Source organism: Pyrgilauda ruficollis, unplaced genomic scaffold (genome assembly GCF_017590135.1).
Source record: "Pyrgilauda ruficollis isolate IOZ18807 unplaced genomic scaffold, ASM1759013v1 scaffold56, whole genome shotgun sequence".
NCBI lineage: Eukaryota > Metazoa > Chordata > Aves > Passeriformes > Passeridae > Pyrgilauda > Pyrgilauda ruficollis.
Genome location: NW_024527266.1, coordinates 286,425 through 308,258, shown reverse-complemented (window position 1 = coordinate 308,258; position 21,834 = coordinate 286,425). Strand labels below are relative to the sequence as shown.

At 38.1% G+C, this 21,834-nt stretch overlaps 1 protein-coding gene across 1 annotated transcript in view; it reads right to left on the bottom strand.

Moving 5' to 3' along the window:
* Positions 1 to 21,834, bottom strand: part of POLR3B (RNA polymerase III subunit B) — a 74,521-nt gene that overhangs the window by 39,950 nt on the left and 12,737 nt on the right. The window contains exons 10-18 of the mRNA XM_041481496.1: positions 17,136 to 17,258; positions 15,546 to 15,662; positions 14,933 to 15,067; positions 9,838 to 9,999; positions 6,422 to 6,622; positions 5,225 to 5,387; positions 3,119 to 3,272; positions 1,773 to 1,847; positions 931 to 1,029 (exon numbers count right to left, since the gene is read on the bottom strand). Of these exons, the coding sequence (XP_041337430.1) occupies positions 931 to 1,029; positions 1,773 to 1,847; positions 3,119 to 3,272; positions 5,225 to 5,387; positions 6,422 to 6,622; positions 9,838 to 9,999; positions 14,933 to 15,067; positions 15,546 to 15,662; positions 17,136 to 17,258 (1,229 nt within the window). The remainder of the gene's footprint in view (positions 1 to 930; positions 1,030 to 1,772; positions 1,848 to 3,118; positions 3,273 to 5,224; positions 5,388 to 6,421; positions 6,623 to 9,837; positions 10,000 to 14,932; positions 15,068 to 15,545; positions 15,663 to 17,135; positions 17,259 to 21,834) is intronic.

Here is a 21,834-nt window from a genome sequence, read left to right as displayed (position 1 = left end):
TTTAAGAGGTCACGCAGCTCCACTGAAATCAATGATGTATTTCTATTAGCTTGCAGGAGTACTTGACCAGGACAGATTATTTAGAAAAAGAATTTTCTGGATAAATCTACTGATCAAACATTCACAGAGATAACAGCATTTCATATTCAGGCTTTAGTTTACAGGATATTGTCAGAGAAACATTAAAAACAACTAAAAAGACAGGAGGACTTAAAAATTTAAAAGAATCCTTCCTTTAATGTAGACTCTTTAATCACAGTGAGAAGATAAGAGTAAAAAAAAAAATTGCAGCAGGTGCTTCAAATATGTAGGAAACATAACAGATCTGGAAATCTCTCTGAATTAAAATCACATATCAAAAATGGTTTTAAGATGTGTGCTAAAGAATACACAGAATGATGCTGACATTTTTACTATTGTAAATCCAAAAGTCAAAAGTCAAAGGGAAGGCCTCATTCCAGCAGTCCACTTTCTGTAAGGTGAGTGTCTAGGGTCCATTTACGGCCAGAAAAGAAATTTCCAAACAACCATGATATGCTAAAATAATCAAATAACATGTAAAACCATTTGCCTCCTGGATACCTATTGGATAAGATTATTTATAATGAGCAGTCCAATGCTCAGAACAAAGAGCCACATCCAGAGAAAGAAAGGATATAACTTTAAGTATTTAGTAATTTTGAGAGTTAGTAGCAGAAACAGCTCTCTGAAAATCTGAACCATTTTTTGTAACTTCCCATGGATAATTTAGGATGTGTGCAGACAGATTTCTCTCTTTAGCTTTCACCTGGAGTAGTTTCAACCACTAGCAAAGGAGCAGTGTGTACATGTGAAAACAGTAACATTATTTATATGTTTGCATTTCAGAGAGTTACCCTATGAAAGTTTTTCCTGTACCAGTTACTGAATGGTTACTGAATGCATACTTACTTATTGATTGTATTTTCATACAAGGCAATGTTACAGTCATTTTCTTCATTCACATCCAAATATTCGACAAGGCCTTCATGCAAGAAGTCTTCAAAATTCCTATAGATAAATTAAAAATTACACTAGAAGTACTGACCATATATTTCTGCAAATATAAAATACTTAGTACATATATTAAAGGAATGTAATATGTAAAGAAAAACCAGATAAATACTTCTACATGTAGAGTTCTGTGCATATTACATATTGAAGAAAAATGTGGTTTTTTAATTAATCCTGTTGCCCATTCTGACAGATGATTGTTACTTATGTGAACAACTACAAAAAATCTTCCCATATGCACTCATCACTGCTGTCAATGTACATAAATACAAGGATAATCACATATGTTTTTGTGATTTGTGGAATTTAATTAGACCTAAATTTAAATGCCTTTGTACTAGTGTCGTTTTTTAAAAAAATATGTTTACTAAGAATTTACAAGGACTTTCAAAAACTCTGAATGTGCCCAGTTTAGGGTGGTTAAGTTGATACTCCTGTGAGGTGCTTGATTTTTCAGTCAGGAGGATGATACTGCCTCAAACGTTCCACTTGCAGAAAGATGAGGCTGTGAGATGTATTTATTCTGTATACTCACCAAATCTCACAGCAGTAACAAAATAAGAACACCAGCCTTAATTTGACTTTAAACAGAAAATCTCCAGTACAAAGGCATGAATTTATATGGAGAGCAGACTTCTCTAATTAGCTAACCCCAAGACTGTGAAATATTGACTGACTGAAGTTATCTCCACACAGTATTTACTTGGTGAAGATGAATATGGCCTACTCGAATTGTGTACCTGTAGCCCTGAGCCAGTTCTTCCATATGCTTGTTTGTAACTGCAGGTTTTTGCTTCTTGACAATTATGTAAGGCCTGAAATTAAAAAAAAAAAAAAAAAAAAGGATGGTCACAGCAAATACTAAGGCAGGTAACCTAATTTATTCTTACACTAAGAACCCTGCCTATGCATAACCATTCTATAAACAGTTCTTAAAATTTATTGGCCTTTAACTGATAAAACCACATAAATAAAATCAGCAACTATTCAGACCTTAGTTTGATATAATTAAAATGTGCATCAGAAAAATCAAGACTTCAATTTTGAGGTAAAAGCCATTTTTCCCCCTTTAAATCATTCAACTAAAATTTTGCAAGTCTACAGATTTTGATGATGGCTTTAAAAGATTTGAGATTTCCCAAACTACAGAGCTAAGAACAGCATTTAGTACTGTGGTTTTTACAGAGCACTGCGTTCAGTTTGTGCTCAAGTGTCCACATGCACGGCTGCATTTTGCAATTGCCTACATGCTGTAAAGTACAGGCATTTACTGTGGGTGATGTCTGATGAATCCATAAATTTCAATAACACATGGATCACTGAAGGCTTCCCTACCACACAAAACCACTGACACAAAGGATGGCATGCAAGAAGGCAACGTCAAGGGCTGTTGCTATTTGGACAAGTTGCTTTGATAAAGAGAAGCAAATAGCTACAAGGTACTTGTGGAGTCCCTGCTGAAGTCTAAATAACTGTTAGAAGACTAATAAGCACTTTTAAATGGTTAATAGGGATATCTGAACAATTGCAGGGTGAGGGGTGCCACAAAGCAAAACTGGTAAAGCCTTGCAAATCCACATATTTCCCTTGCTTTTATTTTAAAAATGGGAAGCTTTGCTGTCATCTCCCAAACTACACATATCAGCCCTGACTGGAAGAGTGATTTCTCTGCCACTGAATATGGCTCTACTCAGGATCTCCTGACTAGTTATGATTAATTGATGGTTTGTGCATTTACTATTTTGGAGCCTCTGACATGCCTCAAACTGCATTCAACATGCTCTGAGGTTCAATTAATGAACAAAGTAGAATGCCACCAGTAGTTGTGATTGCTGCTTTGTTGAAGTGAACACAGAATATGCACACAGCCAGTCATTGCTAAAATACGTATATATTCATTAACCCATTTCATTAACCCATTCAGTCTCTTCCAACCTCTGCCTATTCTGAATGAGGGCTATTTAAGGAGAAAAGAGATGCTCAAGTCTTACTGAATTTGCTTTAATCTGTTCCTGTAAAAGTCTAGCCTACTGCACAGAAATTTATAGCCAGTTCAGTAGTGAAGTAATTCTGATGAGAAGTTTACCTGCACAATCTCCCTCCATCAGAGGAAATGTAGACACATCTGTCAGACAGATTTGTAGAGATGGAAACGAATTCGTTAATATAACCTGCTCGACGCAAGATCCGAAAGGTGTTGACTAATTTCTGGTGATCACGTATGACACCAAGGATGTTACCTGGTCAGAGAGAGAATAAATACCTGGTGCATCCTTTGCACATCCAAAACTATTTACAAATTCTGATCACGTGTGGCATGCATAGAAGTACTTCTGCTTCTTGTAAATAGAGTTGTTGTAAAATCCCCCTTCTCTAACATGAATAAGAACCAGCTCTTTTTTCCTCTCAATTCAAAATTGTTAGAATTTCACAAGTCATCTTCCTGCACGCTTCCAAACAGCCTGAGAAACCAAATGGTGTGGTTCTTCCAGCTTTCTTCAAGTATGTTTCTGCTCAGCTGCCCATTAATCAGTTGGTACACAAGTTAACAACTCTCAAGTCTGCAATTTCACCTGTACTGAAACTGATTCAAGGTTTCCAAGAACTGACCAAGGAACGGCCCAGCTGCCTTGTCAGAAATTTTAAAGTCCTGATATTTTGATGTATGGGATCACTCACAACAGCACTAGAACTTCTCTTTTAGGCACTTAGCTCAACTCAACTATCTTAGCAGGGCACTTCAGCTCATACTTAAATATTCTGATGCATGATGAGCAAACAAGAGAGTAAAATTCATTTTAAGAGTCACCTGACCAAAGTAATCTTAATACATAAAATAAACATCTATGCTCACATTTTAAAAACATTAAAGGAGAAGACAAAGGATGATAGTTTAGGGAGTTTTTAAGACAACAGAAGGGTCTTTACTGCTTGAAGAATTTGTATTTAACACATTATTTATGTTAAGTCATAAGTTTAAACCAGGATCAAGCCAGCTATCCACAAGTTAGAATTTTTTTATGGATTAAACCCATAAACCAGTGGATTGAACAGTAACTTGGCTTGTCCCACTTAGTACTAGTTCATCTGCATTTGGCTACAGACTCTTGTTCTGCACTCCAAACTGAGCTTGTCAAGGAAGAGTCCAATATTTTGGCTCTGCACTCCCCTCAGGACCTCAGGACAGAAGACAGTGCATGTGGTTTCACTGAACCTTATCTTTAACACACTGCTATAGAAAAGCAGAGCAAAGGAATGCAGTTTGGTCAAGTGTTGCTTTTATGTTACCAGGAAAAGGCAGGGTTGAAGAACAACTGCTGTTTAATTCAAGGGTAAATGGAGACCTTACTCATGGCGACAGACATTACACACTAGTCCCTGGAAGTGGATGCTACTGACAAAAGGCTATTTTGAAATCATAGCCATAGTTTTAAAAATGTCAGTATTTTGAAATCTGATAGTACCTGTTGTTTTAGAAATGCTAGAAAATCAGTTGTAAAAGACATATGAATGTGCAGACGCAAAGCACGTGCACTAAATCATCCCTTTAATAAGACAGGCCTGTTTTCCATGGTCTAATTTTTCTTACCACACACAAAGTAAGATGCCCCTTCAAAGGTATTTTTAAAGAGAATAGCATTGCTAAACTTCACAAATAATATTCTGATGTTTCCTTTCTGTTTTTAAAGACTCTTTAAAATGCACGACTATATATAAAGAGTACAGAAAACGAAATGCTTTCTGTAAAGGAAGATCTGAATTTGTAAATTTATTACAATATTACATATTACAAATTGAAGTTATTTTCTTCTAAAAGTACTTTACGAATGGCACCTCCTTTGGCCAATATCTAAAAAACAAACAAACCAACAAACCCAAGTTAAATGTACATATTTTTGTCCCTATTTATGCAAGTGGGCTTAAAAACAGGGCTGAAATTTGAGAAAGCTTCAATTTCCCAGCTACACACATCTGCAGTCAAAGTTCTGAAGACCCAACTTCATGAAACTAAGTGCCATCATCTGGCCCATCTACTTTGCCTAACCCTATCAAAATATTTACAGAGGAAATTATTTGCACGTGGAAAACAGCATCTGCTGTTGACTCTGATCCAAGAACTACTGCAGGGTTTCTGAAGCCTAACTCTCCATCAGCAACAAACCCGAGTCAAGACTGCCGAAAAGTAACATACCATTAAGAAAAACCAGGAACACGTTTGGGTATGAAAGTTCTTCACCACAGAGCAAGTTGACATCTTCAACTCCAAGATTACTGGCTAATTTAATAATTGGGCCATCTTCCATATCCGTAGTAATGTGAGTCATGAGGGCAAGGTTTTTAACTAAACCACAGGCCTAGGAAAAAAACAAAACCAAAACCCACTAATTTTATCCCTTCTCTTTCTATGTGTTAATACCACATTTGCATTTTTCTCCCCAGACTGTATTTATGATTGACAAAAACAAAAATATGACAAAGTGGAAGAAATTAAATTAATTACCCTGAAATTTTGGAGGAAAAAAAGGTGGAGTTTTCTATATCACACTGAAATGTAATGTTTTAGCATTTACAAGCTAATAAAAAATATAGGCACTGAAACAGATTTTAAGTTAACCACATATAACCCTATGTTTCTCTTGTCAGCTAGTCAGCAACATAATGGAAATACAAGATCAGTCAATTGATCAATTTTCCATGTATCCTGTATGTTCTAGCACAAACATTAACATTTTAAAATGAAAAAGTATCTTATACAGTGTAACTTTATTTCAGCTGCCTAGTAAGACTAGCTTATATTGACTTATTCAGAAAGTTCAGAATTCCTCCCCCCAGAGTATCCTCTATTCAAAAAAAAAAAAAAAAAAAAAAAGAGAGAGAAAAGGAAAGCCAAACAAAACAAGACTGTCAGAATCAATTCCTTGATTGCAATATGTATAAAGATGGTTTTCTTCCTCAAGTTGATGGCTAAAGAAGTATTGGTACATGTTTCAGAAACACTGCAAGTTGATGCTGCAACTTGAAAACAGAATGTTTATTACAGAACAAAGGGAGAGGGGTTTAGAACTCCTCTCCTTCTGCTCTCACCAAAAGAGAACAAGTAGTTCCACTGCAAAAATGGAACCTGTTCATGTCATTCTCATATACCCAAATGATTTCAGAACTGTTTCCAGACAGTCTATGCAGGAGAAAAAAGACAATATAGTAAGAAGGACCAGGATGCAAACAGGTAGGACGTAAGAAGTTGTGTTACCAGGCTGAGGATAATTTATCTCTGCAGAAACCTCCTCATCAGAATTATTCCTCTAATGAAGGACCACCTGCTTCAAGTTAAACAGTGTCTCCATTTGTCAGGACAAGAAACACAGAAAGCAAAATAGAAATCACTCACCTCTCCTTCAGGAGTGTCAGAAGGGCAGAGCATCCCCCACTGAGATGGCTGTAGCGATCGAGGACCACTCACTTTCCTTGTCTTTTCAAACTGAGAAGAGATCCTGGTCATCATTCCCAGAGCAGATATGTAAGACAAGCGGGACAAGACTTGTGTCACGCCTTGGCGGTCCATCTTGAATCTCTTTAGAGACCAATTTCCCTGTAGAATAAAATTATTGTTTCAAAAGAATCTGTGCACTTCATCCTTGTCTTGGCTTTTTCCAGAGTGTAGACAGAATGGTATCTGAGGAGTTTTCCAAATCAAATGTTGCCCATTTATATAAATCAAATTTCTAACTACCTATCTGCCTAAAAAGTCCTAGTTATAGCATATCTGTATTAAAGAGAAGTTGAAACAAAAGGACTGCTCTTTCAGATGAGAGGATACTTTTGCTATTACATATTCCATCACACAAATAGTCTTTTTCATCTGTTCCTCACAGGTAAATCAATACTCAAATTTACCTAAATTAAATTATTTTGGTTTTGTTTTATCGATTTTTTTAGTATTTAAGAAAGAAAAAGTCTTTCGAGTGATATAACACTTTTACAATAGATCTCACAAGCTTTCAGTTTTGCCTTTTCCATGATCTGTTACTTTTGTAGGAAACACAGACATTTATGCTGGAGAAGTCTGACATCAAAGCCCGCTGTACTTTTTTGAAGCCTTTTGTTTTTGTAATCCAGAGGAAAAAGACTCACTGATGTGTCTTCCCTGAGAAGAGAGTGTGTGTACGCATGTGTGTGTGTGTGTGTGTGTGAGGAGTAGGTCCTCCCAGCTTCTGTTTGGATTACATCAAATATGAAATGCAAGATCCATGAACATCTCAGAGGTTTTGTGTTTCAGGACTGTCACATGCACTCTCACTTGTGGTTTTAATCACGAGAACAGAGGAGCTCAGAGCATGTTCTAGGACACAAATATGCTTCCATGCAAGCAGATTTAATAAACTCTACTGCAATCTTGAAATTTAGTGCTAAAATTTTTGCCTTTGTGACATTTACTCCATGTCCAGTTCTCAGCACCTGAGTCAGTGGATACAGCAAGTTTCTATCTGAAATACTATTTACTGCAGACACCATGTTACTGTTTAGTCCAAAGATAACATTTTCCCAAGGATTGCCTTCTGCTAATTCTTGAACCCTTTTTGGCAAACTCAGCTCACCAATTTTAACAAATAACTTGAAGCTTGCTTGCCGTACTGCACCAAAACCCTTTTAGAGGGTGATTTGCTTGGCTTTTTTATTTCCACTTTAAACAGCACAATCCCATTCAGTGAGCAACAGGAAGAAAACACCATCCATATGAATGGTTTTGTTATTTGCTTCCACTGGAGACCATCAAATAGTCTCAAGCTTGTAATAGCAAGTGGGAACACATCATGCTCAATGGCAAGTCAGTCAAACCTCTTAATTTGTTCAGCATCTTTGGGAAGGGCTCACTCACTGACCATTTCATTCTGTAAAGACTGGGAGTTATGGGAGTGTAAGTGGAAGAATACAATAAATCAGTAGTTTTTCTTCCCACCAGAAAGTATTGCATCTGTAGGCTAAGTAAGTATGTGGTTTCTCCTTTGCTGCCCAGAAGAGTCTAAAACAAAAAGAGTGGGAAAAAGGGGAAGTAAAAATGCTGCCTGAAGACATACAAAATATTCTTTGTGCTTTGAAAGGGATGGAGTGGATCCTTCAAAATTTGACCACAAGAAAAGAAAATCCAAAGAGGTCAGGGCAGTTGTGAGACCACCCCCTTGAGAACTCTTATGAATGGGAAGTTGCCCCCTCAGTGGCATCAGATGATTCTTCAGATACTGAAATGTGCATCAGGCTTGTGGCACTGCTGCCTGCCCTACCTTCTCTTCTGGGGTTTACCAGGGTAAGGGAGGACCTGTAGCAAACATCACTGAGCACCACTGTACAGATGATGCAGTAGGGCTATGAATTCTTTTGCATGCTACTGGTGTAATTATGAATCTGCTCAGTTATTTCATGCTCTTTGAGACTATCATTGAAGCATTCTGGTGAGATTGGAGATTGTCATTTCCAAGAATCATTTTTATGGTATTTGCTTAATCTCTTGAATGGTGTGCACTGGGCATTGTTCCTGAGAAATTATTTTTCAATGCTTAAGAGCAGATGGTGTTTAACTGCTTATGCGGCAGTAAAAAAAAAGTCCAAAGACACAGGAAGAACGACGACTTTACTGAATATGGACTGAATAATATTTGCAGATTTATCTCTGTCAGTCCAAATGGAAAAACTGGCACAAGCTAGAAGAAAGCACTAGCATTTAGAGAAACAAATCTGTCAATTGTTTTGGTTATGTGCACTGTGGAGATTTAACTACATTTGGGGCACTCATAAAATTAAACAGTGATAAGCTTTAACACTGGGATTTGTAAGTTACAGACTGTTGGTGGTTTTGGATGCAATATGTGGAATTAATTTGTTTACAAGAACCAGAGAAAAACCTCAGTTTCATGCTAGGCAGAAAAGCCCTCTCAAGAGCACCAAAGATTAAAAATTAAGTTCCACAATTTTTACCAGCTCCTAAAATACTTAAGTCTAATCTAATTTCTTTTAAAAATCATGCATTTCAAAGTCTTTTACAAGCTACTAGCTGGATTTCAGGAGCAATCTCACAAATTGCTCTTGCAGATGTCTGAGGTGAAAGACAAAGTTAGTAGCTATTGTTGCTCTTGTCCACTGGCATGAAGGAAAGTATCTGCTCCAGGAGAAGACAGAAACAGGCTAAAATCCAACCAAGACAAATATTTAAAGAGTAATTATCGGAGTTTTTTAGTATTATGGCATGCCGCAGATTTCCCTGTTAAATAGATCAGTACCATTAGCAGAGAAGTATGAACTTCTATGCTGCAAATTTGTTCATTTCATCAACTTCAAAATAAAAAGGCACTGCCCTCAAAGAGCTCAAAATTGAGGTTAAGGGCATTTTTTTTTTCCTCCTGCTCATGATGTTTTCCTGCTGTTTTTCAAAAATCTTTTGTACAAATGATGTAGCCTGACCCCAGCTAAATCCAGATAATAAAAAACCACATAGTCAAGCAGAACCTAGAAGACAGTCAGCTGGATAAATACAACCATGACCACTATTTTAAATGTGCCTGTTTCTACCATTCTTTCTCAAAAAGTAAAACATCAGTTGGAAATAAAAGATGCTTGATGATTAGTGATTCTTCAGTGAATTCCAAATGCCCTGCCCCGACAGAGTTTTCCAATTTTAATCTATAAAAAACATTAAATAGATCTGCTTTTCAAACCAAAACCAGAAGATCCAACAAAAATAAATGTACACATTTCCATCATTCACTATGGTGGAAAAGCTCTGCATCCTAAAATGAGAGCAGAAGTACTTACTGTGGAGATGGCATTGACCATGCCGTTGGTGATCTGGTCCTGCCGCATGTGCTTCACGACATCAAACTGAGCTGCACGCTGCTTGGGGATCACCTGGTCAGCAATCTTTTTCAGTTCAGAGTTAAATTTTTTGAACAAATCTTCAAACAGAAGAGAAAGGAGCTGGAAATACAAAATGGTTAAGGGAAGAATTATACTTCTTAAGTCTAGGAAATGAGGAAAGAGACTACTTGTCAGTTAAAATGTAACTTTTCTGTTTCACAAATGATAATTTTACCACAAGTTTTTTTGCCTTGTTACAGTATTAGAGAACTTTTAATAGAAATTAACTAGAATAGTCTAAGTTTATGCACTTATCTCCTTTTGCTTCATTTTAATCTTTCCTTCACAATATTTTAGCACAGCCATACTTCTCTATGCTATCCAACTATTTTCCCTAATCTGCTACATTACAACCCAGCTAATTTACTTCCTCCCTGAAGTTATAAACTCTTTTAAAGATTTAATACCCTAAATGTACAACCCTGAATTACACACAAGATCTGCAGGCAAGAGTGGTTTTTACTCTAACACATATCTCAGGTTTCATAGGCAGCTTCCTTACTCATACACACTTTTATCCTGTGATTCTGCCAATCACAATCTGTGGAAAACATTACACCCACAGAGAGTTCACCTGTGAATGTTCAACATCTGTCACTGTCTTCTAGAACTGCTACTGTCTGGAAACTGCAATACAAACCAACAACCCAAAAAGTCTACAGTTTAGGCAATAAAGCTACATATCTCAGGTGAATATGAAAAAAACCCCAAACAATCAACCCAAAATGAACCCAGCAACAGAACCATTCAAAAGTGTGGCATTTTAACACAATTATTTCCTGTATATTAATCACCTCTTAAAATAGCCATAAAAGGAAAAGGCTACCAAAGTTGTGATCTGATTTTTTTTGCTCTCTAATCTGCTTTGTTTCTGCAGTTTGTTCAGCCTCTCCTTGCATCAGTAATAGTTTTCAAAACATTTAAATCTGCACCTCATGATACATTTTAAGTGTTCACAACAATCAGCTTTGCAAGCAATCAGTGTAAACTCTAAAGCCTGGCATTCCTGTCCTGGGACCTGAGTCTGAAACTGCCCCAAGTGTCAGAAAAACCAAAAGTGCAGCTGCTATCAGTGCCAGGAATGGTAGTTCCCAGTGTACAAAGCAGTCAGTGTAGAACAAGCTGTGTGCTCATCCACCACAAGCTAGGACATTCTGGAGTAATTTGTACCATACTATTTCTGTATATGCAGAATGAAACTGTATTTTACCTGTCTCCATGAGACATAATCCCCACCTTTCCTTACCTTCTGGAAACAAGAAAGTAAACCACACTCACTCTTCTCTCCCTAGGATGGGCCACTAGCTTTCATTTCCTTTTCTCCACCTACATGCTCCAGCTGGGCTGACCAAAGCATTTGGCAAATGACACTGTAAAGCTGGTGACAACACACAGAGCATGCTAACCCTTGACAGAAGTGGAATCCTATTGCCATTCTGGACAGACAGGTTTTTTAGACCCGACCTTGGAATGAGAGGAAGGTGCTGTAGAGCCTCTTTTCCTTCCTGATGTTTGTAATACCATCAACAGTTGCAAAATCATACTCTCTCACCACTGTCACAAGAAATCCACTCACATACGATATCACAGTTAATTTAAATTAGACTTCCACCAGAAATAAAAGCAACTTTTATTAAGCATTGTATTAGGAAGGAGAATGCACTGGAGTTCCCAAAAATAAGATTATGAGGGAAGAGTTTCAGAAGTAGGGAAAAAGTAAGAGGTGGAAATGTGTCATTTTAAGATGGCTGATAGACTTGTTAAATAAGAACTAAACTCTTGAAACTAACTACAGTAAACATTCGATCTAAACAGGTTTGAGCAGGATTTAAACATTTAACTAAACACTTTAAAAAAATTACTCAGAACTCATTTTCATATTTGATTTCTTGATCAAAAAACTGCAAGAATTTCATAATTCCTCATGTCATGGGGATTATAAAGCCACACCACCTTTCCTCTTCTCTAACAAACAAAGTCAGTTACACCCCAAGTACACCAACTTGTTACTACCTGCCAGTCTGGAAAGCCTCATACTTTGCTAATTTCACTCACAGCCTCTCTAAGAGCTGGGACTATCTGGCAAAGAAGAATTTCACAATAACCACATTATTTAGGTCAAGAGCAAGAGATTAAAGAAAAAGGATGGAATGCCACTGATAATATTCAATGGATTTTGTAGTTAGTCCAGGGCCTTTCAGCCTTCTTCAGAGAGGAGCACTAAAGAGCAAATTATATGTAAGGAAAAAAATTCTGACAGCTCACCAATTGATTTTCATTGAAAATCCTAAGAAAAATTAATAAAGAAGTTAAGCTGCTGAAATACAGTTTCAGCAATTAGCTTAATGTCAGAGAATTCTAATTAGGCGCCTTGAGATTGCTATTTAGCGTTTAAGCCTTTAGAGTGCCAAATTCTCCCTTTCACACAAACTGGTTGCAAAATTAAAGACATTAGGCAGCCTTAATTATATTATCAGAACAGCTGGGATTAGGCAATCTCTGAAGTCAAGGTGGTATTCTTTTGTCACAGGATAGAAATCCCTTGCTTTCCAGGGTGCCAGATTTTGGTGCTGTTCCATATCTCACCCATACAAAGCAAGCTGCATTAGAAACAAAAAAAAAAAAAAAAAAAGAGGACAAAGAACAGAGTAATGCTTAGCAAATAATGAACACATTAAGGGAAGAGAAAAGGTAGGTGAAAAGATTAAGCCTGAAATCGGTAGGTTTTGCTAACACCTCAGCTGGCACCTGGCCTACTGAGCCTCTAGTGGCAGGCAGACTAAGAGAAAGCTCTGTAAACCAGCTTGGCTAGTGGATACAACCCTGTTATCTAAAGCTAAAGCACATTTCGTACTCTCTTGTCCCATGGGGTGTGAAATTAGCAGCTATTGTTTTCACACATTTTTATAAACACAATGCCATTTATGTCTTTACACTGTTTAGACCGCTGTGTTTTTCTCCTCACATGGGAATCTTTTCTTTTTTTAAAATTTATTCAGATTTTAAATCAACAGGATTTTTATTCCAGGAACATGATGCTGGCATAAAAAAAAAACCAAAACAAACCACCAACAACCATTTTATCCACACAAACTTTAGCGAAACACAAACATCTAGAAACTGGCAAAACTCTACACAGTTTAGTCTGCAATCCAATAAATTAGTATTTCACCAAAAAAAACAGCGGAGGGAAATTAAACCACTCAGCTTGAAATGAGCATTTAAAATACCACAAGAGAGAAAGAACTACTCTTAATCAAGTGTTAACCTCCCCCACCCCCCCATCCCTACACAGGTCTTCTTGATGTAGAAAAAATATGCATTGGCTTTGTTGCGATGATCCTCTACATTTAATACCTTTCCCCACATAATTTAAAACAACTTTGGTTGTTAACATCTGTGTGAGCAGAGGCCTTTTTCTTACAGCTTGTAGAAAATTCTTTACCTGCTCTACTTTCTGCTTCTAGAAGTATTAGGAAAAAACAAACTACTCCTTTGATCCAGTTAAATAAGAACAATCTGCTGACAAAGCAACAACTAATATACTGATTACAATCATACTGAGCTCCAGCAGTTACAGCAGAAACCCAAGAAACATATCACAGCTTAAAATATTTATTCCACTGAAATGTTGCACTAATGTCCATTTACTACTCCTTAGAAACTTTAGAAACATATTCTGCTTCAGCACTGGTACAAAAATTTGATGAACAGTAAAGACATTAATTTCAAGAAAGAATTTTCTTATCCTAAAAAGTTAAGTTTTTTTCATTGCATTTGTGCTTTGAATGTGTTCAAGAGTGCCATCTTAGTTTCTTCAGAAAACTACGAAGCAAAGCATGTGGTTTTTACTCTAAAATATTTACACTATGTGTACGTGTTCACATGTGGACATAGAGGGCAGGGTGGAAAGGAGGAGTATGAGACAATATGCAAGCACACATCTTAAAAAGTGTAATAAAATGAGAATTTTCACTGGATAGGAACAAAATGGAATATTGTTATGTGTGCAGAAACAGAAATCCCAACACAAACACTGTGGGCAGCAGAGATGCAGTTTCTGCAATCCAGTGCATTTTGTGTACTTGTCTGAATTTCTGATACATGATCAGTAACCACAGGTGATACCAACTACTAAAACTCCAACTTGCATTAGTATTAGCACAGCAAAGAAGTCCAATCCTAATATAAACTGTTTAACCAAATAAGCACACATGGCAAGGAAAAATCCATGCCACATTAGCTAAGCAGTTCCTTTACCTGACAGGTAAACTCCTCCAGCATTAGGAGAATGCAGTTTGGCCAACAGCTGTGAACTGCCACCCTCTCTGCAAAACAACAATGCCAGACACCTCAAAACATTCCCTCCTCTGCAGCCCTTGGATACTGCTTCTGCCTCCAGTGCCAAAATTCTGCAAGCAGAGAACTCCACAAAATCCACTTTTATTAGCTGCTCAAGTTAACTTTGAATATTTTGTTAATTCATGCCACCCTAGAGGCCAGAGAGGCAGCTGACAGCAAACGAGCAATCTTATGGGCACCAAATTACAGGAGGCTTGAGTGGCTGTTCTGTGAGCTGGTACACAAGCTGTGTTCTCCACAGTGGGACAGCCTGGACATGACATGCAGGCACCTCCTTTGCCCCAGTTTATTCCCTTACGCAGCTGTTTAGAGGGGAACACTGGGGGATGGCTCTTACTGCTGCCTTCTCGACACTAGCAGTGTTATGCCACAACCAGGACTGATTCTCTATTTGCACTGCTCTGTCCTTTCATCTGGTACAAAGAGGCAATACAGAAGTGAAGATAAAATGTATTAGTCTCAGTCATGAAAGCAGATCTATGAGTCAACACAGAAAAGCCAACAAAAATAAAATGAGAGGGAGAACACTTCAGTTGAGAAAACAGGGATACGCTTTATTCCTTATTCAGCATCTTTTAATAGGAGACAGTAACAAAACCCTGAAACACTTGGCTCTGAAGTAAAAACTCACCTGCCCTGCCAGCTCCAAACGTTTATTTCCATAATAGTCTCTGTCATCTACTTTATTTTCTCCTTGAGCCAAAATTACTCTGCGTACCATCACTGCTGTGTATATGCACTTGGCACGAAAATTGAATTCCTTCACCTGTAAAAAATCCAAAAAAACTAAATAAAACAAAAACATATCAATGCTTCAGGATCAGCTCCTTAGTTCTTATTCAGACAAACCCACTGGTAATCCAGGCTGACTGAGTTACAAAAGGGATTTCAGCACTTTACTTTCTTTAAAAATGCAAAAAATAAACGTTAGTGACTTTGAAACAGATAGCAAATGAAAGTAAATCAGAATAAAGATATAGGTCATGAAAGATGAAAGCCCTGAATTCACACCTGATACTGTCTGGCCGTGTAGAAAAAAGTGCATGGTTTGATTAGTTCAATGGTACAGCATTTCACAAAGATTTCTTTTGATTCAATCCAAGTCTTCCCCTTTATTTTGAGGATGATTTACTTTATCTCAGCTACAAAGCCATCAAAGGCATTTTTCCCTGCCAACAAAGCTCGCACCATAAATAACCATACAAGCTTACTCTTGTTTAAAAAACCCCCAGAACATTACATACGAGCACATGGGTCAGAATGGTTGATGCCAGCAGCTCTCGGGCTTCTTCCATCTTTGTTTTCTTTGGGCCTCCCCACATCCTTTGCCTTCGTACTTTGTTTCCAATGTACTTCAATGCCTGTGAAGGGGGGAATTAACCTGAGTTAATATTAGAATTTTAACCTATACAAATACACACACATATTATGTGTGTATTCCTCAACCAGTGCCATCTCACCACCAATGGATGATACAATCAAACAAGCTGCAAAATAACAAAGATGTAAGTGATACTAACTTACAAACAAAACTTAACTAACAAAAAAAATTCCAGAAAATTGACACAATTGACGATGTATACAACGTGTTTGTCACAGGTTGGTAACATCTGGAATGGAAAGTGGTGGAAATTTATGATTACTGTAATACTAAAAGAAAGGATATGGCAGAGATATAGCAAAAAGGATTCTATAAATTCCAAAGATATCCAGTTTATTTAATTAGGCTTTTCACCTTCAGTTCTTTTGTGTACTTGCTAAATTCCATTCAGATATTAAACCATTAAACCTCACTGTTTAATATCCCCAAAAGCTACTGTGTGGCATCCATGTCTGTCTCCAGGAGTGCCTTGCAGTGGATTCTTACTTTCCTACCAGTTGTCAATCAATCCGTAGAATTCCTAGTTAGAAGAGTCCAGAAGCTGTCCAAGCCCACACAGGAAGTTCCTGCCTGGAAGTCATGAAGCTATGTGAAAGAATCACCCTCTCCACTAAATGACAGATTATCCTTTCCATCTGTTACACTCTTCCACAAAAAGCTATCTCTCTATTAACTTCATTTGACATTTCTTGCAGAGAATAACTTCTGTATTTCTGTTTTTCTAACTTTCTGAATACTTCACATTCCTCTGTGTTACTCCAGCTCACTTAATCATCTGAGACTGAATTAGGAGCTCTTCAAGCTAACTGGAACCCTCAAAAGCCCCCAAAGATGAAAGATGTTCACTTTAAAACACTAAACATCACACATGGAATGATTTGACAAAGTTTACAATGAAATAGCAGAAATAAGATTAATCTCCAAAAGCTTCTTCTAGCAGATTAATATATACCCATTTGCTCCCAGTAAAATGGCCCACAGCCTGGCTAACTAAAAAAGGTGCATGAGCTAAGAGAATTCTACTGAGTCTTTAGCAGGACGCAGGGTAGCTGCTATGCAGGCTTCATACAGGAGACTTAAACAGAAGAACATCTACTCATGATGAAATGGTCATAGCCACATCACAGGGCTTCAGCAAAATGGGGCATGCAATTCCCTTTTTAAAAGTCTTCAACAAACCCCCCTCATGTTATGGACATTGCTACTTTTTATATACAGGGTTATGCCATTAAAACACAACCCTGGGCTTCTGAAAACAAAGCATTGCTTGACTTTGACTTTTTTTTCTTCTTCGGTTAGGTTATGAGAGCCAAGTGTTTAAAAAGCCTCAGCTTGAAATAAATCCCCAAAACAAATCTTAAAACAGAAAGTCTATGTCCATTGCTGACACAGCAAAGTGGTCAATACCCACTATCTTGATTTTTATGGTCTCTGGCCATGTGAAAGGACACACCTGCATCTGTGTAAAAATCTGAGCTTTTTGGCATTCTTCCAGACTAGGAGCAAATGCAGCCATCACATGTTCCTCTGTGCCAATCATCTGTACAATCTCCTGGTCACTCTCAACACCCATGGCCTAGGAAAAGAAGAAAAGGCAGAAATAACACAGGCTTTATGTTAACTCACTGACATTTGCTTATGCTAATTTGGTATTGTTTGTCTGTATTACTACTAAGCAAGAGCTAGTTCTTCTCTAAGAAACTGTGCCATCTGGCACTGGCAGCACATATTCTGTGGAAATCTTGAAGCTATGGAAATCTTGATAAGCAGCAGGAACACACACACTTTTTGGGGTTTTCTTTCTTTTCTTCACTGACAGGAGTTAAATTCTGTGGGTTTTTTCTTAAGGAAAAAAAAATACTGAGTAAAAACAAACCAAAGTGTTTAACAATGAAAGCCAAGTCAGAATCTACAATAAAAGAAAGTGAAATTTCTTAAAGGAGTACTCACAGTCTCTTACCACAAGTAAGTTTGAAAACTCCATTTGTGATGTAGCTCATCATATTTGAGAAATGTTTACCCCTTTGCAGCTCTCTGCATTTAGAAGATGACTTCACTACACAATTCCACTTGAAAGACATTCTATTCTTTCACTGATCCATGGACACCTTGTTAGACTTTATACCGTGGAAAAAGCTTAATAAACTAAGAAAGCGCTTAACAGGTTTAGAAAAATCTCTCTATCAGTAAGTGTTTCAAGGTGGCAGCCAGCAGTGAAGGCTTTTGTGGATTCCAGATGGTGCTAAAGCTCCCCTCCTTCACACATTTGCCTGGAGCTCAGCCATATCAAGAAATGGAATAATCTCACTAAACCTCTTCTGGCTGAGTTATAATATGTTCCTCAGAACTGTGAGGAAGTTACGTTCGCAATCACATTATTCTCCAAAGTGCCTGCCACAAAGACCATCGTAAATAATGGCCCATGTAGACTCTAGCATTCTGGTTCTCATTAAAAACTGGCATTATCCCACAAAGTCGTATTTTCCTCAAAAATGCAGAAATACCTTCCCTTCTCGTTGCCTTCATGGAGTGTCACTTTGCTTAACACCTAGCAAACACCATTCCCTTGGAAAACTGTTGCTGTAATTGTGAAGTATTCAGCTTCTTTTTTTCTTTTGAACAAAGAAGTGGCTGAAGTTCCTTTTCACCTTGTGGTTTATTAGAAATTAAAAGTGCTGCAGAAGCATCACACACCCAGAACAGTGTGAGGACTCTCCTCTTTTAACTCAAAGCCCAGATCACAGTTCCTCCATCTCAGACAGACTTGAGTGCCAACTCAAGACACAGTTACTTCACCAGGTATGAGTGTTTCATCTTAGTCTGATGCCATTAAAGAGTTACCCCTCTGATCTCAAGGCTCTTTTCAGAACCAGAAGTTGGCCCTGTGATATTATTGTGGTTGGGATCTGTTTTTCAAATATTATTACACTTCCTCACCCTTTTAAATAAGGTCACACAGTAGTTAAAAAATCTCTGCAGAGAAGTTAACAAAATTCCCTCCTGACCTGAAAGCCAGACTCAAAAGATAAGTCTACAAAAGCATAAAAGTTTCACAACAGTAAGGTTCCATGTGTCTAGGATTTAACAGCTGACCAGCAAACTAGTTTAGGAACAACAACTAGATTCATATAATTATTGCATTTAGAAGTTTTCAGAAGAACAAAATTTTCGCGCCATTCTAGGCAAGTATAATACAAATACATTTATCTAAAGCACATCAACTGCAAGCTGGTATCACCCTGTTTCTGTCCATCAGGTTAATTTTAGGATGGCAACCAAATCTTAAGTGTCATATAAAATCTGGGGGGAAAAAGTGAATCTGATTTTTATTATGTTTTTTCATCCATTAAAAACTGAAAGCCATAGTAAATTAAAGAGGGTTGATGATTTCTTATGCCTTGATGAATACTCTGATCAAGTGTTACAGCAAAAGGATGAGAGTAAGACAGATCTTTATGCCTGCATAGATTTTCTAGCTGGAGTTTGTAGCAGCAAAATCACCTGAGATTCTAAATTTCTGAGTGGGAAAGGCTAGGATCTGTCAGCAAACAACATAGGTTGTGTTGTTAAATATGTGCAAATTTAAAAAAATTAATTTATGAGTAATGACTAAAACTCAGGTAAGTGACTGAAAAATATGTGATAATACAACAGCCTAAAAGTAAACCTATTTATTCTCCTTTATACTCTCAACCATCCTGAGCAGAGTTGTATACACAAAACCACCTACATGCAACACTAACAGGACAAGCAGCAGGCCCATGCTGCCTTCAGACAGATTTGTCATCTTAACACTTTGGTTTCCAATAAATTTGGCTCTGATGTTACCCTTCCAAGAAAAACCAAACAAACAACTAAAAAACCAAACCAATACAAGAGAAGTATTCCAGAATTAGCCTGTAACATCATTAGGACAGTAACAAAATATTCCTTGGTTGTTGCCTGTGTTACAGAAACACGGAAGACACTATAGGACAATATAGGAATGGGCCCTGCGCTTAAACACTCACGGTCCTAGGACAAAGCTGAAGGAAAGGGAATTAACATAAAAGCAAAGCAGTAGACAAGATGTCTTGTTTCTTTTTGATTGGAAGGCAATATCACAAAGGGATAATTTTATGGGGGAGGGGGGAAGGAGACATTGTAAAAGCATAATTTAACAGTGGCAGTGAAAGGATGAGGAAGGAGACAGGAGCAGGCTGCTGAAGACCACAGCTGAAGACTAGCAGTCAACGTACATAAAAAGACAAGGTAAAGCAAGCATTCAGATCATCCTGAGTTCAAGTGGGAGAAAGTGATCCAAGTGGGCTCAACTCCCTCCTAGGACTGGGGAGCTTTCCTCTGCCCAAATGTGTGTGTGTGTCCACATTTGTGTGTGCATATACATGTACAGATGAGAGTGTGAGCCCAGCTCTTCCTCCCCCAGCTCATGTCTTAATGATGATGTCTAGGCGTTTCCATGGCACTTCCCTAGAATGTAGTTCTGCACTCCATCAGGCTAAATTACAGCACAGAGACAGGCAGATGACTGGATTAAAAAGATGTCAGGGAAGTTCAAGGTTGACATCACAGACAGAATTGGTCTGGAGCTTTCATAATTCAAAAGATACGAGCTATGAAACAACAGCCATGGGAACCCATAATCCTGCAGATCCAGTCAGACCACCACCCAGCTGTTCCTCTACAGCTGCACCTTAACAGCTCCAAGGCTAAAGCCGGTTTGTAAAAATGAAACTCAACTTGCTGTTCAAATCTTTTGCCACAGGTCCTAGAGTGTTTCTTACAGTTCCCACATAAACTAAAGATACTTCATCTAGAGATTCAAGTCATAAAACTCAACTTTTAAGTCCCTGTAGGTTATTTATAATCCTCTTCCTTCCCTAACCAGTTTGGATGCAGCATGCAGCCTTCACTTACTTCAGCTCCCAGCCTTCACTTACTTCACTCAAGCCTACCAAATCGAGATCACAAACTCGAAAGAAAAATAGCCCTTACCTTTGAGCAGCTCTAACTCTCTCCAATGTAGGGAGCTTCCTGCAAAAGCAGCAGCACCATCTTACTTCCAACTCAAATGATTTTCAGGATAGAAACACCCTTACATACCACACAAATATTCCACACCTCCTCCAATGCCCACTGCTACCTGAAACTGTCCGAGTCCCCCAGGTAAAGCATGTGTACCTCCTAGCCCGACATTCAAAAGAGCACTGTGCACAGTTCACACAGCCCTATGAGATGTGCAAAACTGACAAAGCTAAAACAAAGGTCTCTTGGGGTTGCAAAGCAGCTCAAGACACCCTAAATACCCCTGTGGTCACATATGTATATCAACTAATAAAGAAGTGTTACAAAGTAAGCAGGAAGCAAATTAGCTGTGTTTGTTTCCCATTAAAAGGCAGTTAACAGCCCTTTAAAAAGTGCAACAGACACATACTTAAGGGGCAAAATTATCTGCTTTATGTCACTATTTCAAACTTAAAGTTGCATTTCCACATATAGGGACTGCACAAATGCTCCTATCACATATAAGAAGAAAGGTTAGGGAAAACTGCTTAAGCTAGCACAGCTACAAAGCTCTAACTCCCTCACATCTAAAGAGCAGATACCCCAAGTCTGCCCTAGAATAGTGCCAGGCATATGCCTTTTGTAGCCTATCAAATTTCAGTTAGTTGTGGTCAATGTGCTAAATTTCACAAAACCACAACTTACACATGTTTGGCACAACTGGCTGTAAAACGTCTGAGCATGCCCATCCCCAGGATCCCTACAGGTCTGGATGGCAGAAAAAAAAAAGCAACAGGACAAAGTCATTCTGGCTTGCAGTTATGGAGGAGGATGAATTGAATGTAGATGCCTACTTCAGGGTGACCCCACACAATCCAGTCCCTATCTATCCAGATCAAGGGACCTTTAGATCTATTCTATTTCCACAGCTCCCCACAGCCCAGGTGCCTGGGCTTCATTCCTCACCAAAAGCAAGGATGGTGAACACTGTGTTCAGGTCTTCCCCCAGCACGCAGCTCTGTCCATGACTTTATACCTGAAACACAAGGGTGACCTTAGAATCTAGCCTAGGGAGCTCTAAGAATTTTAGGCCTCAGCTCGATCAGTTGGTGATGTTTGTAATGTTATCTATTTCACAGTCCTTGCTT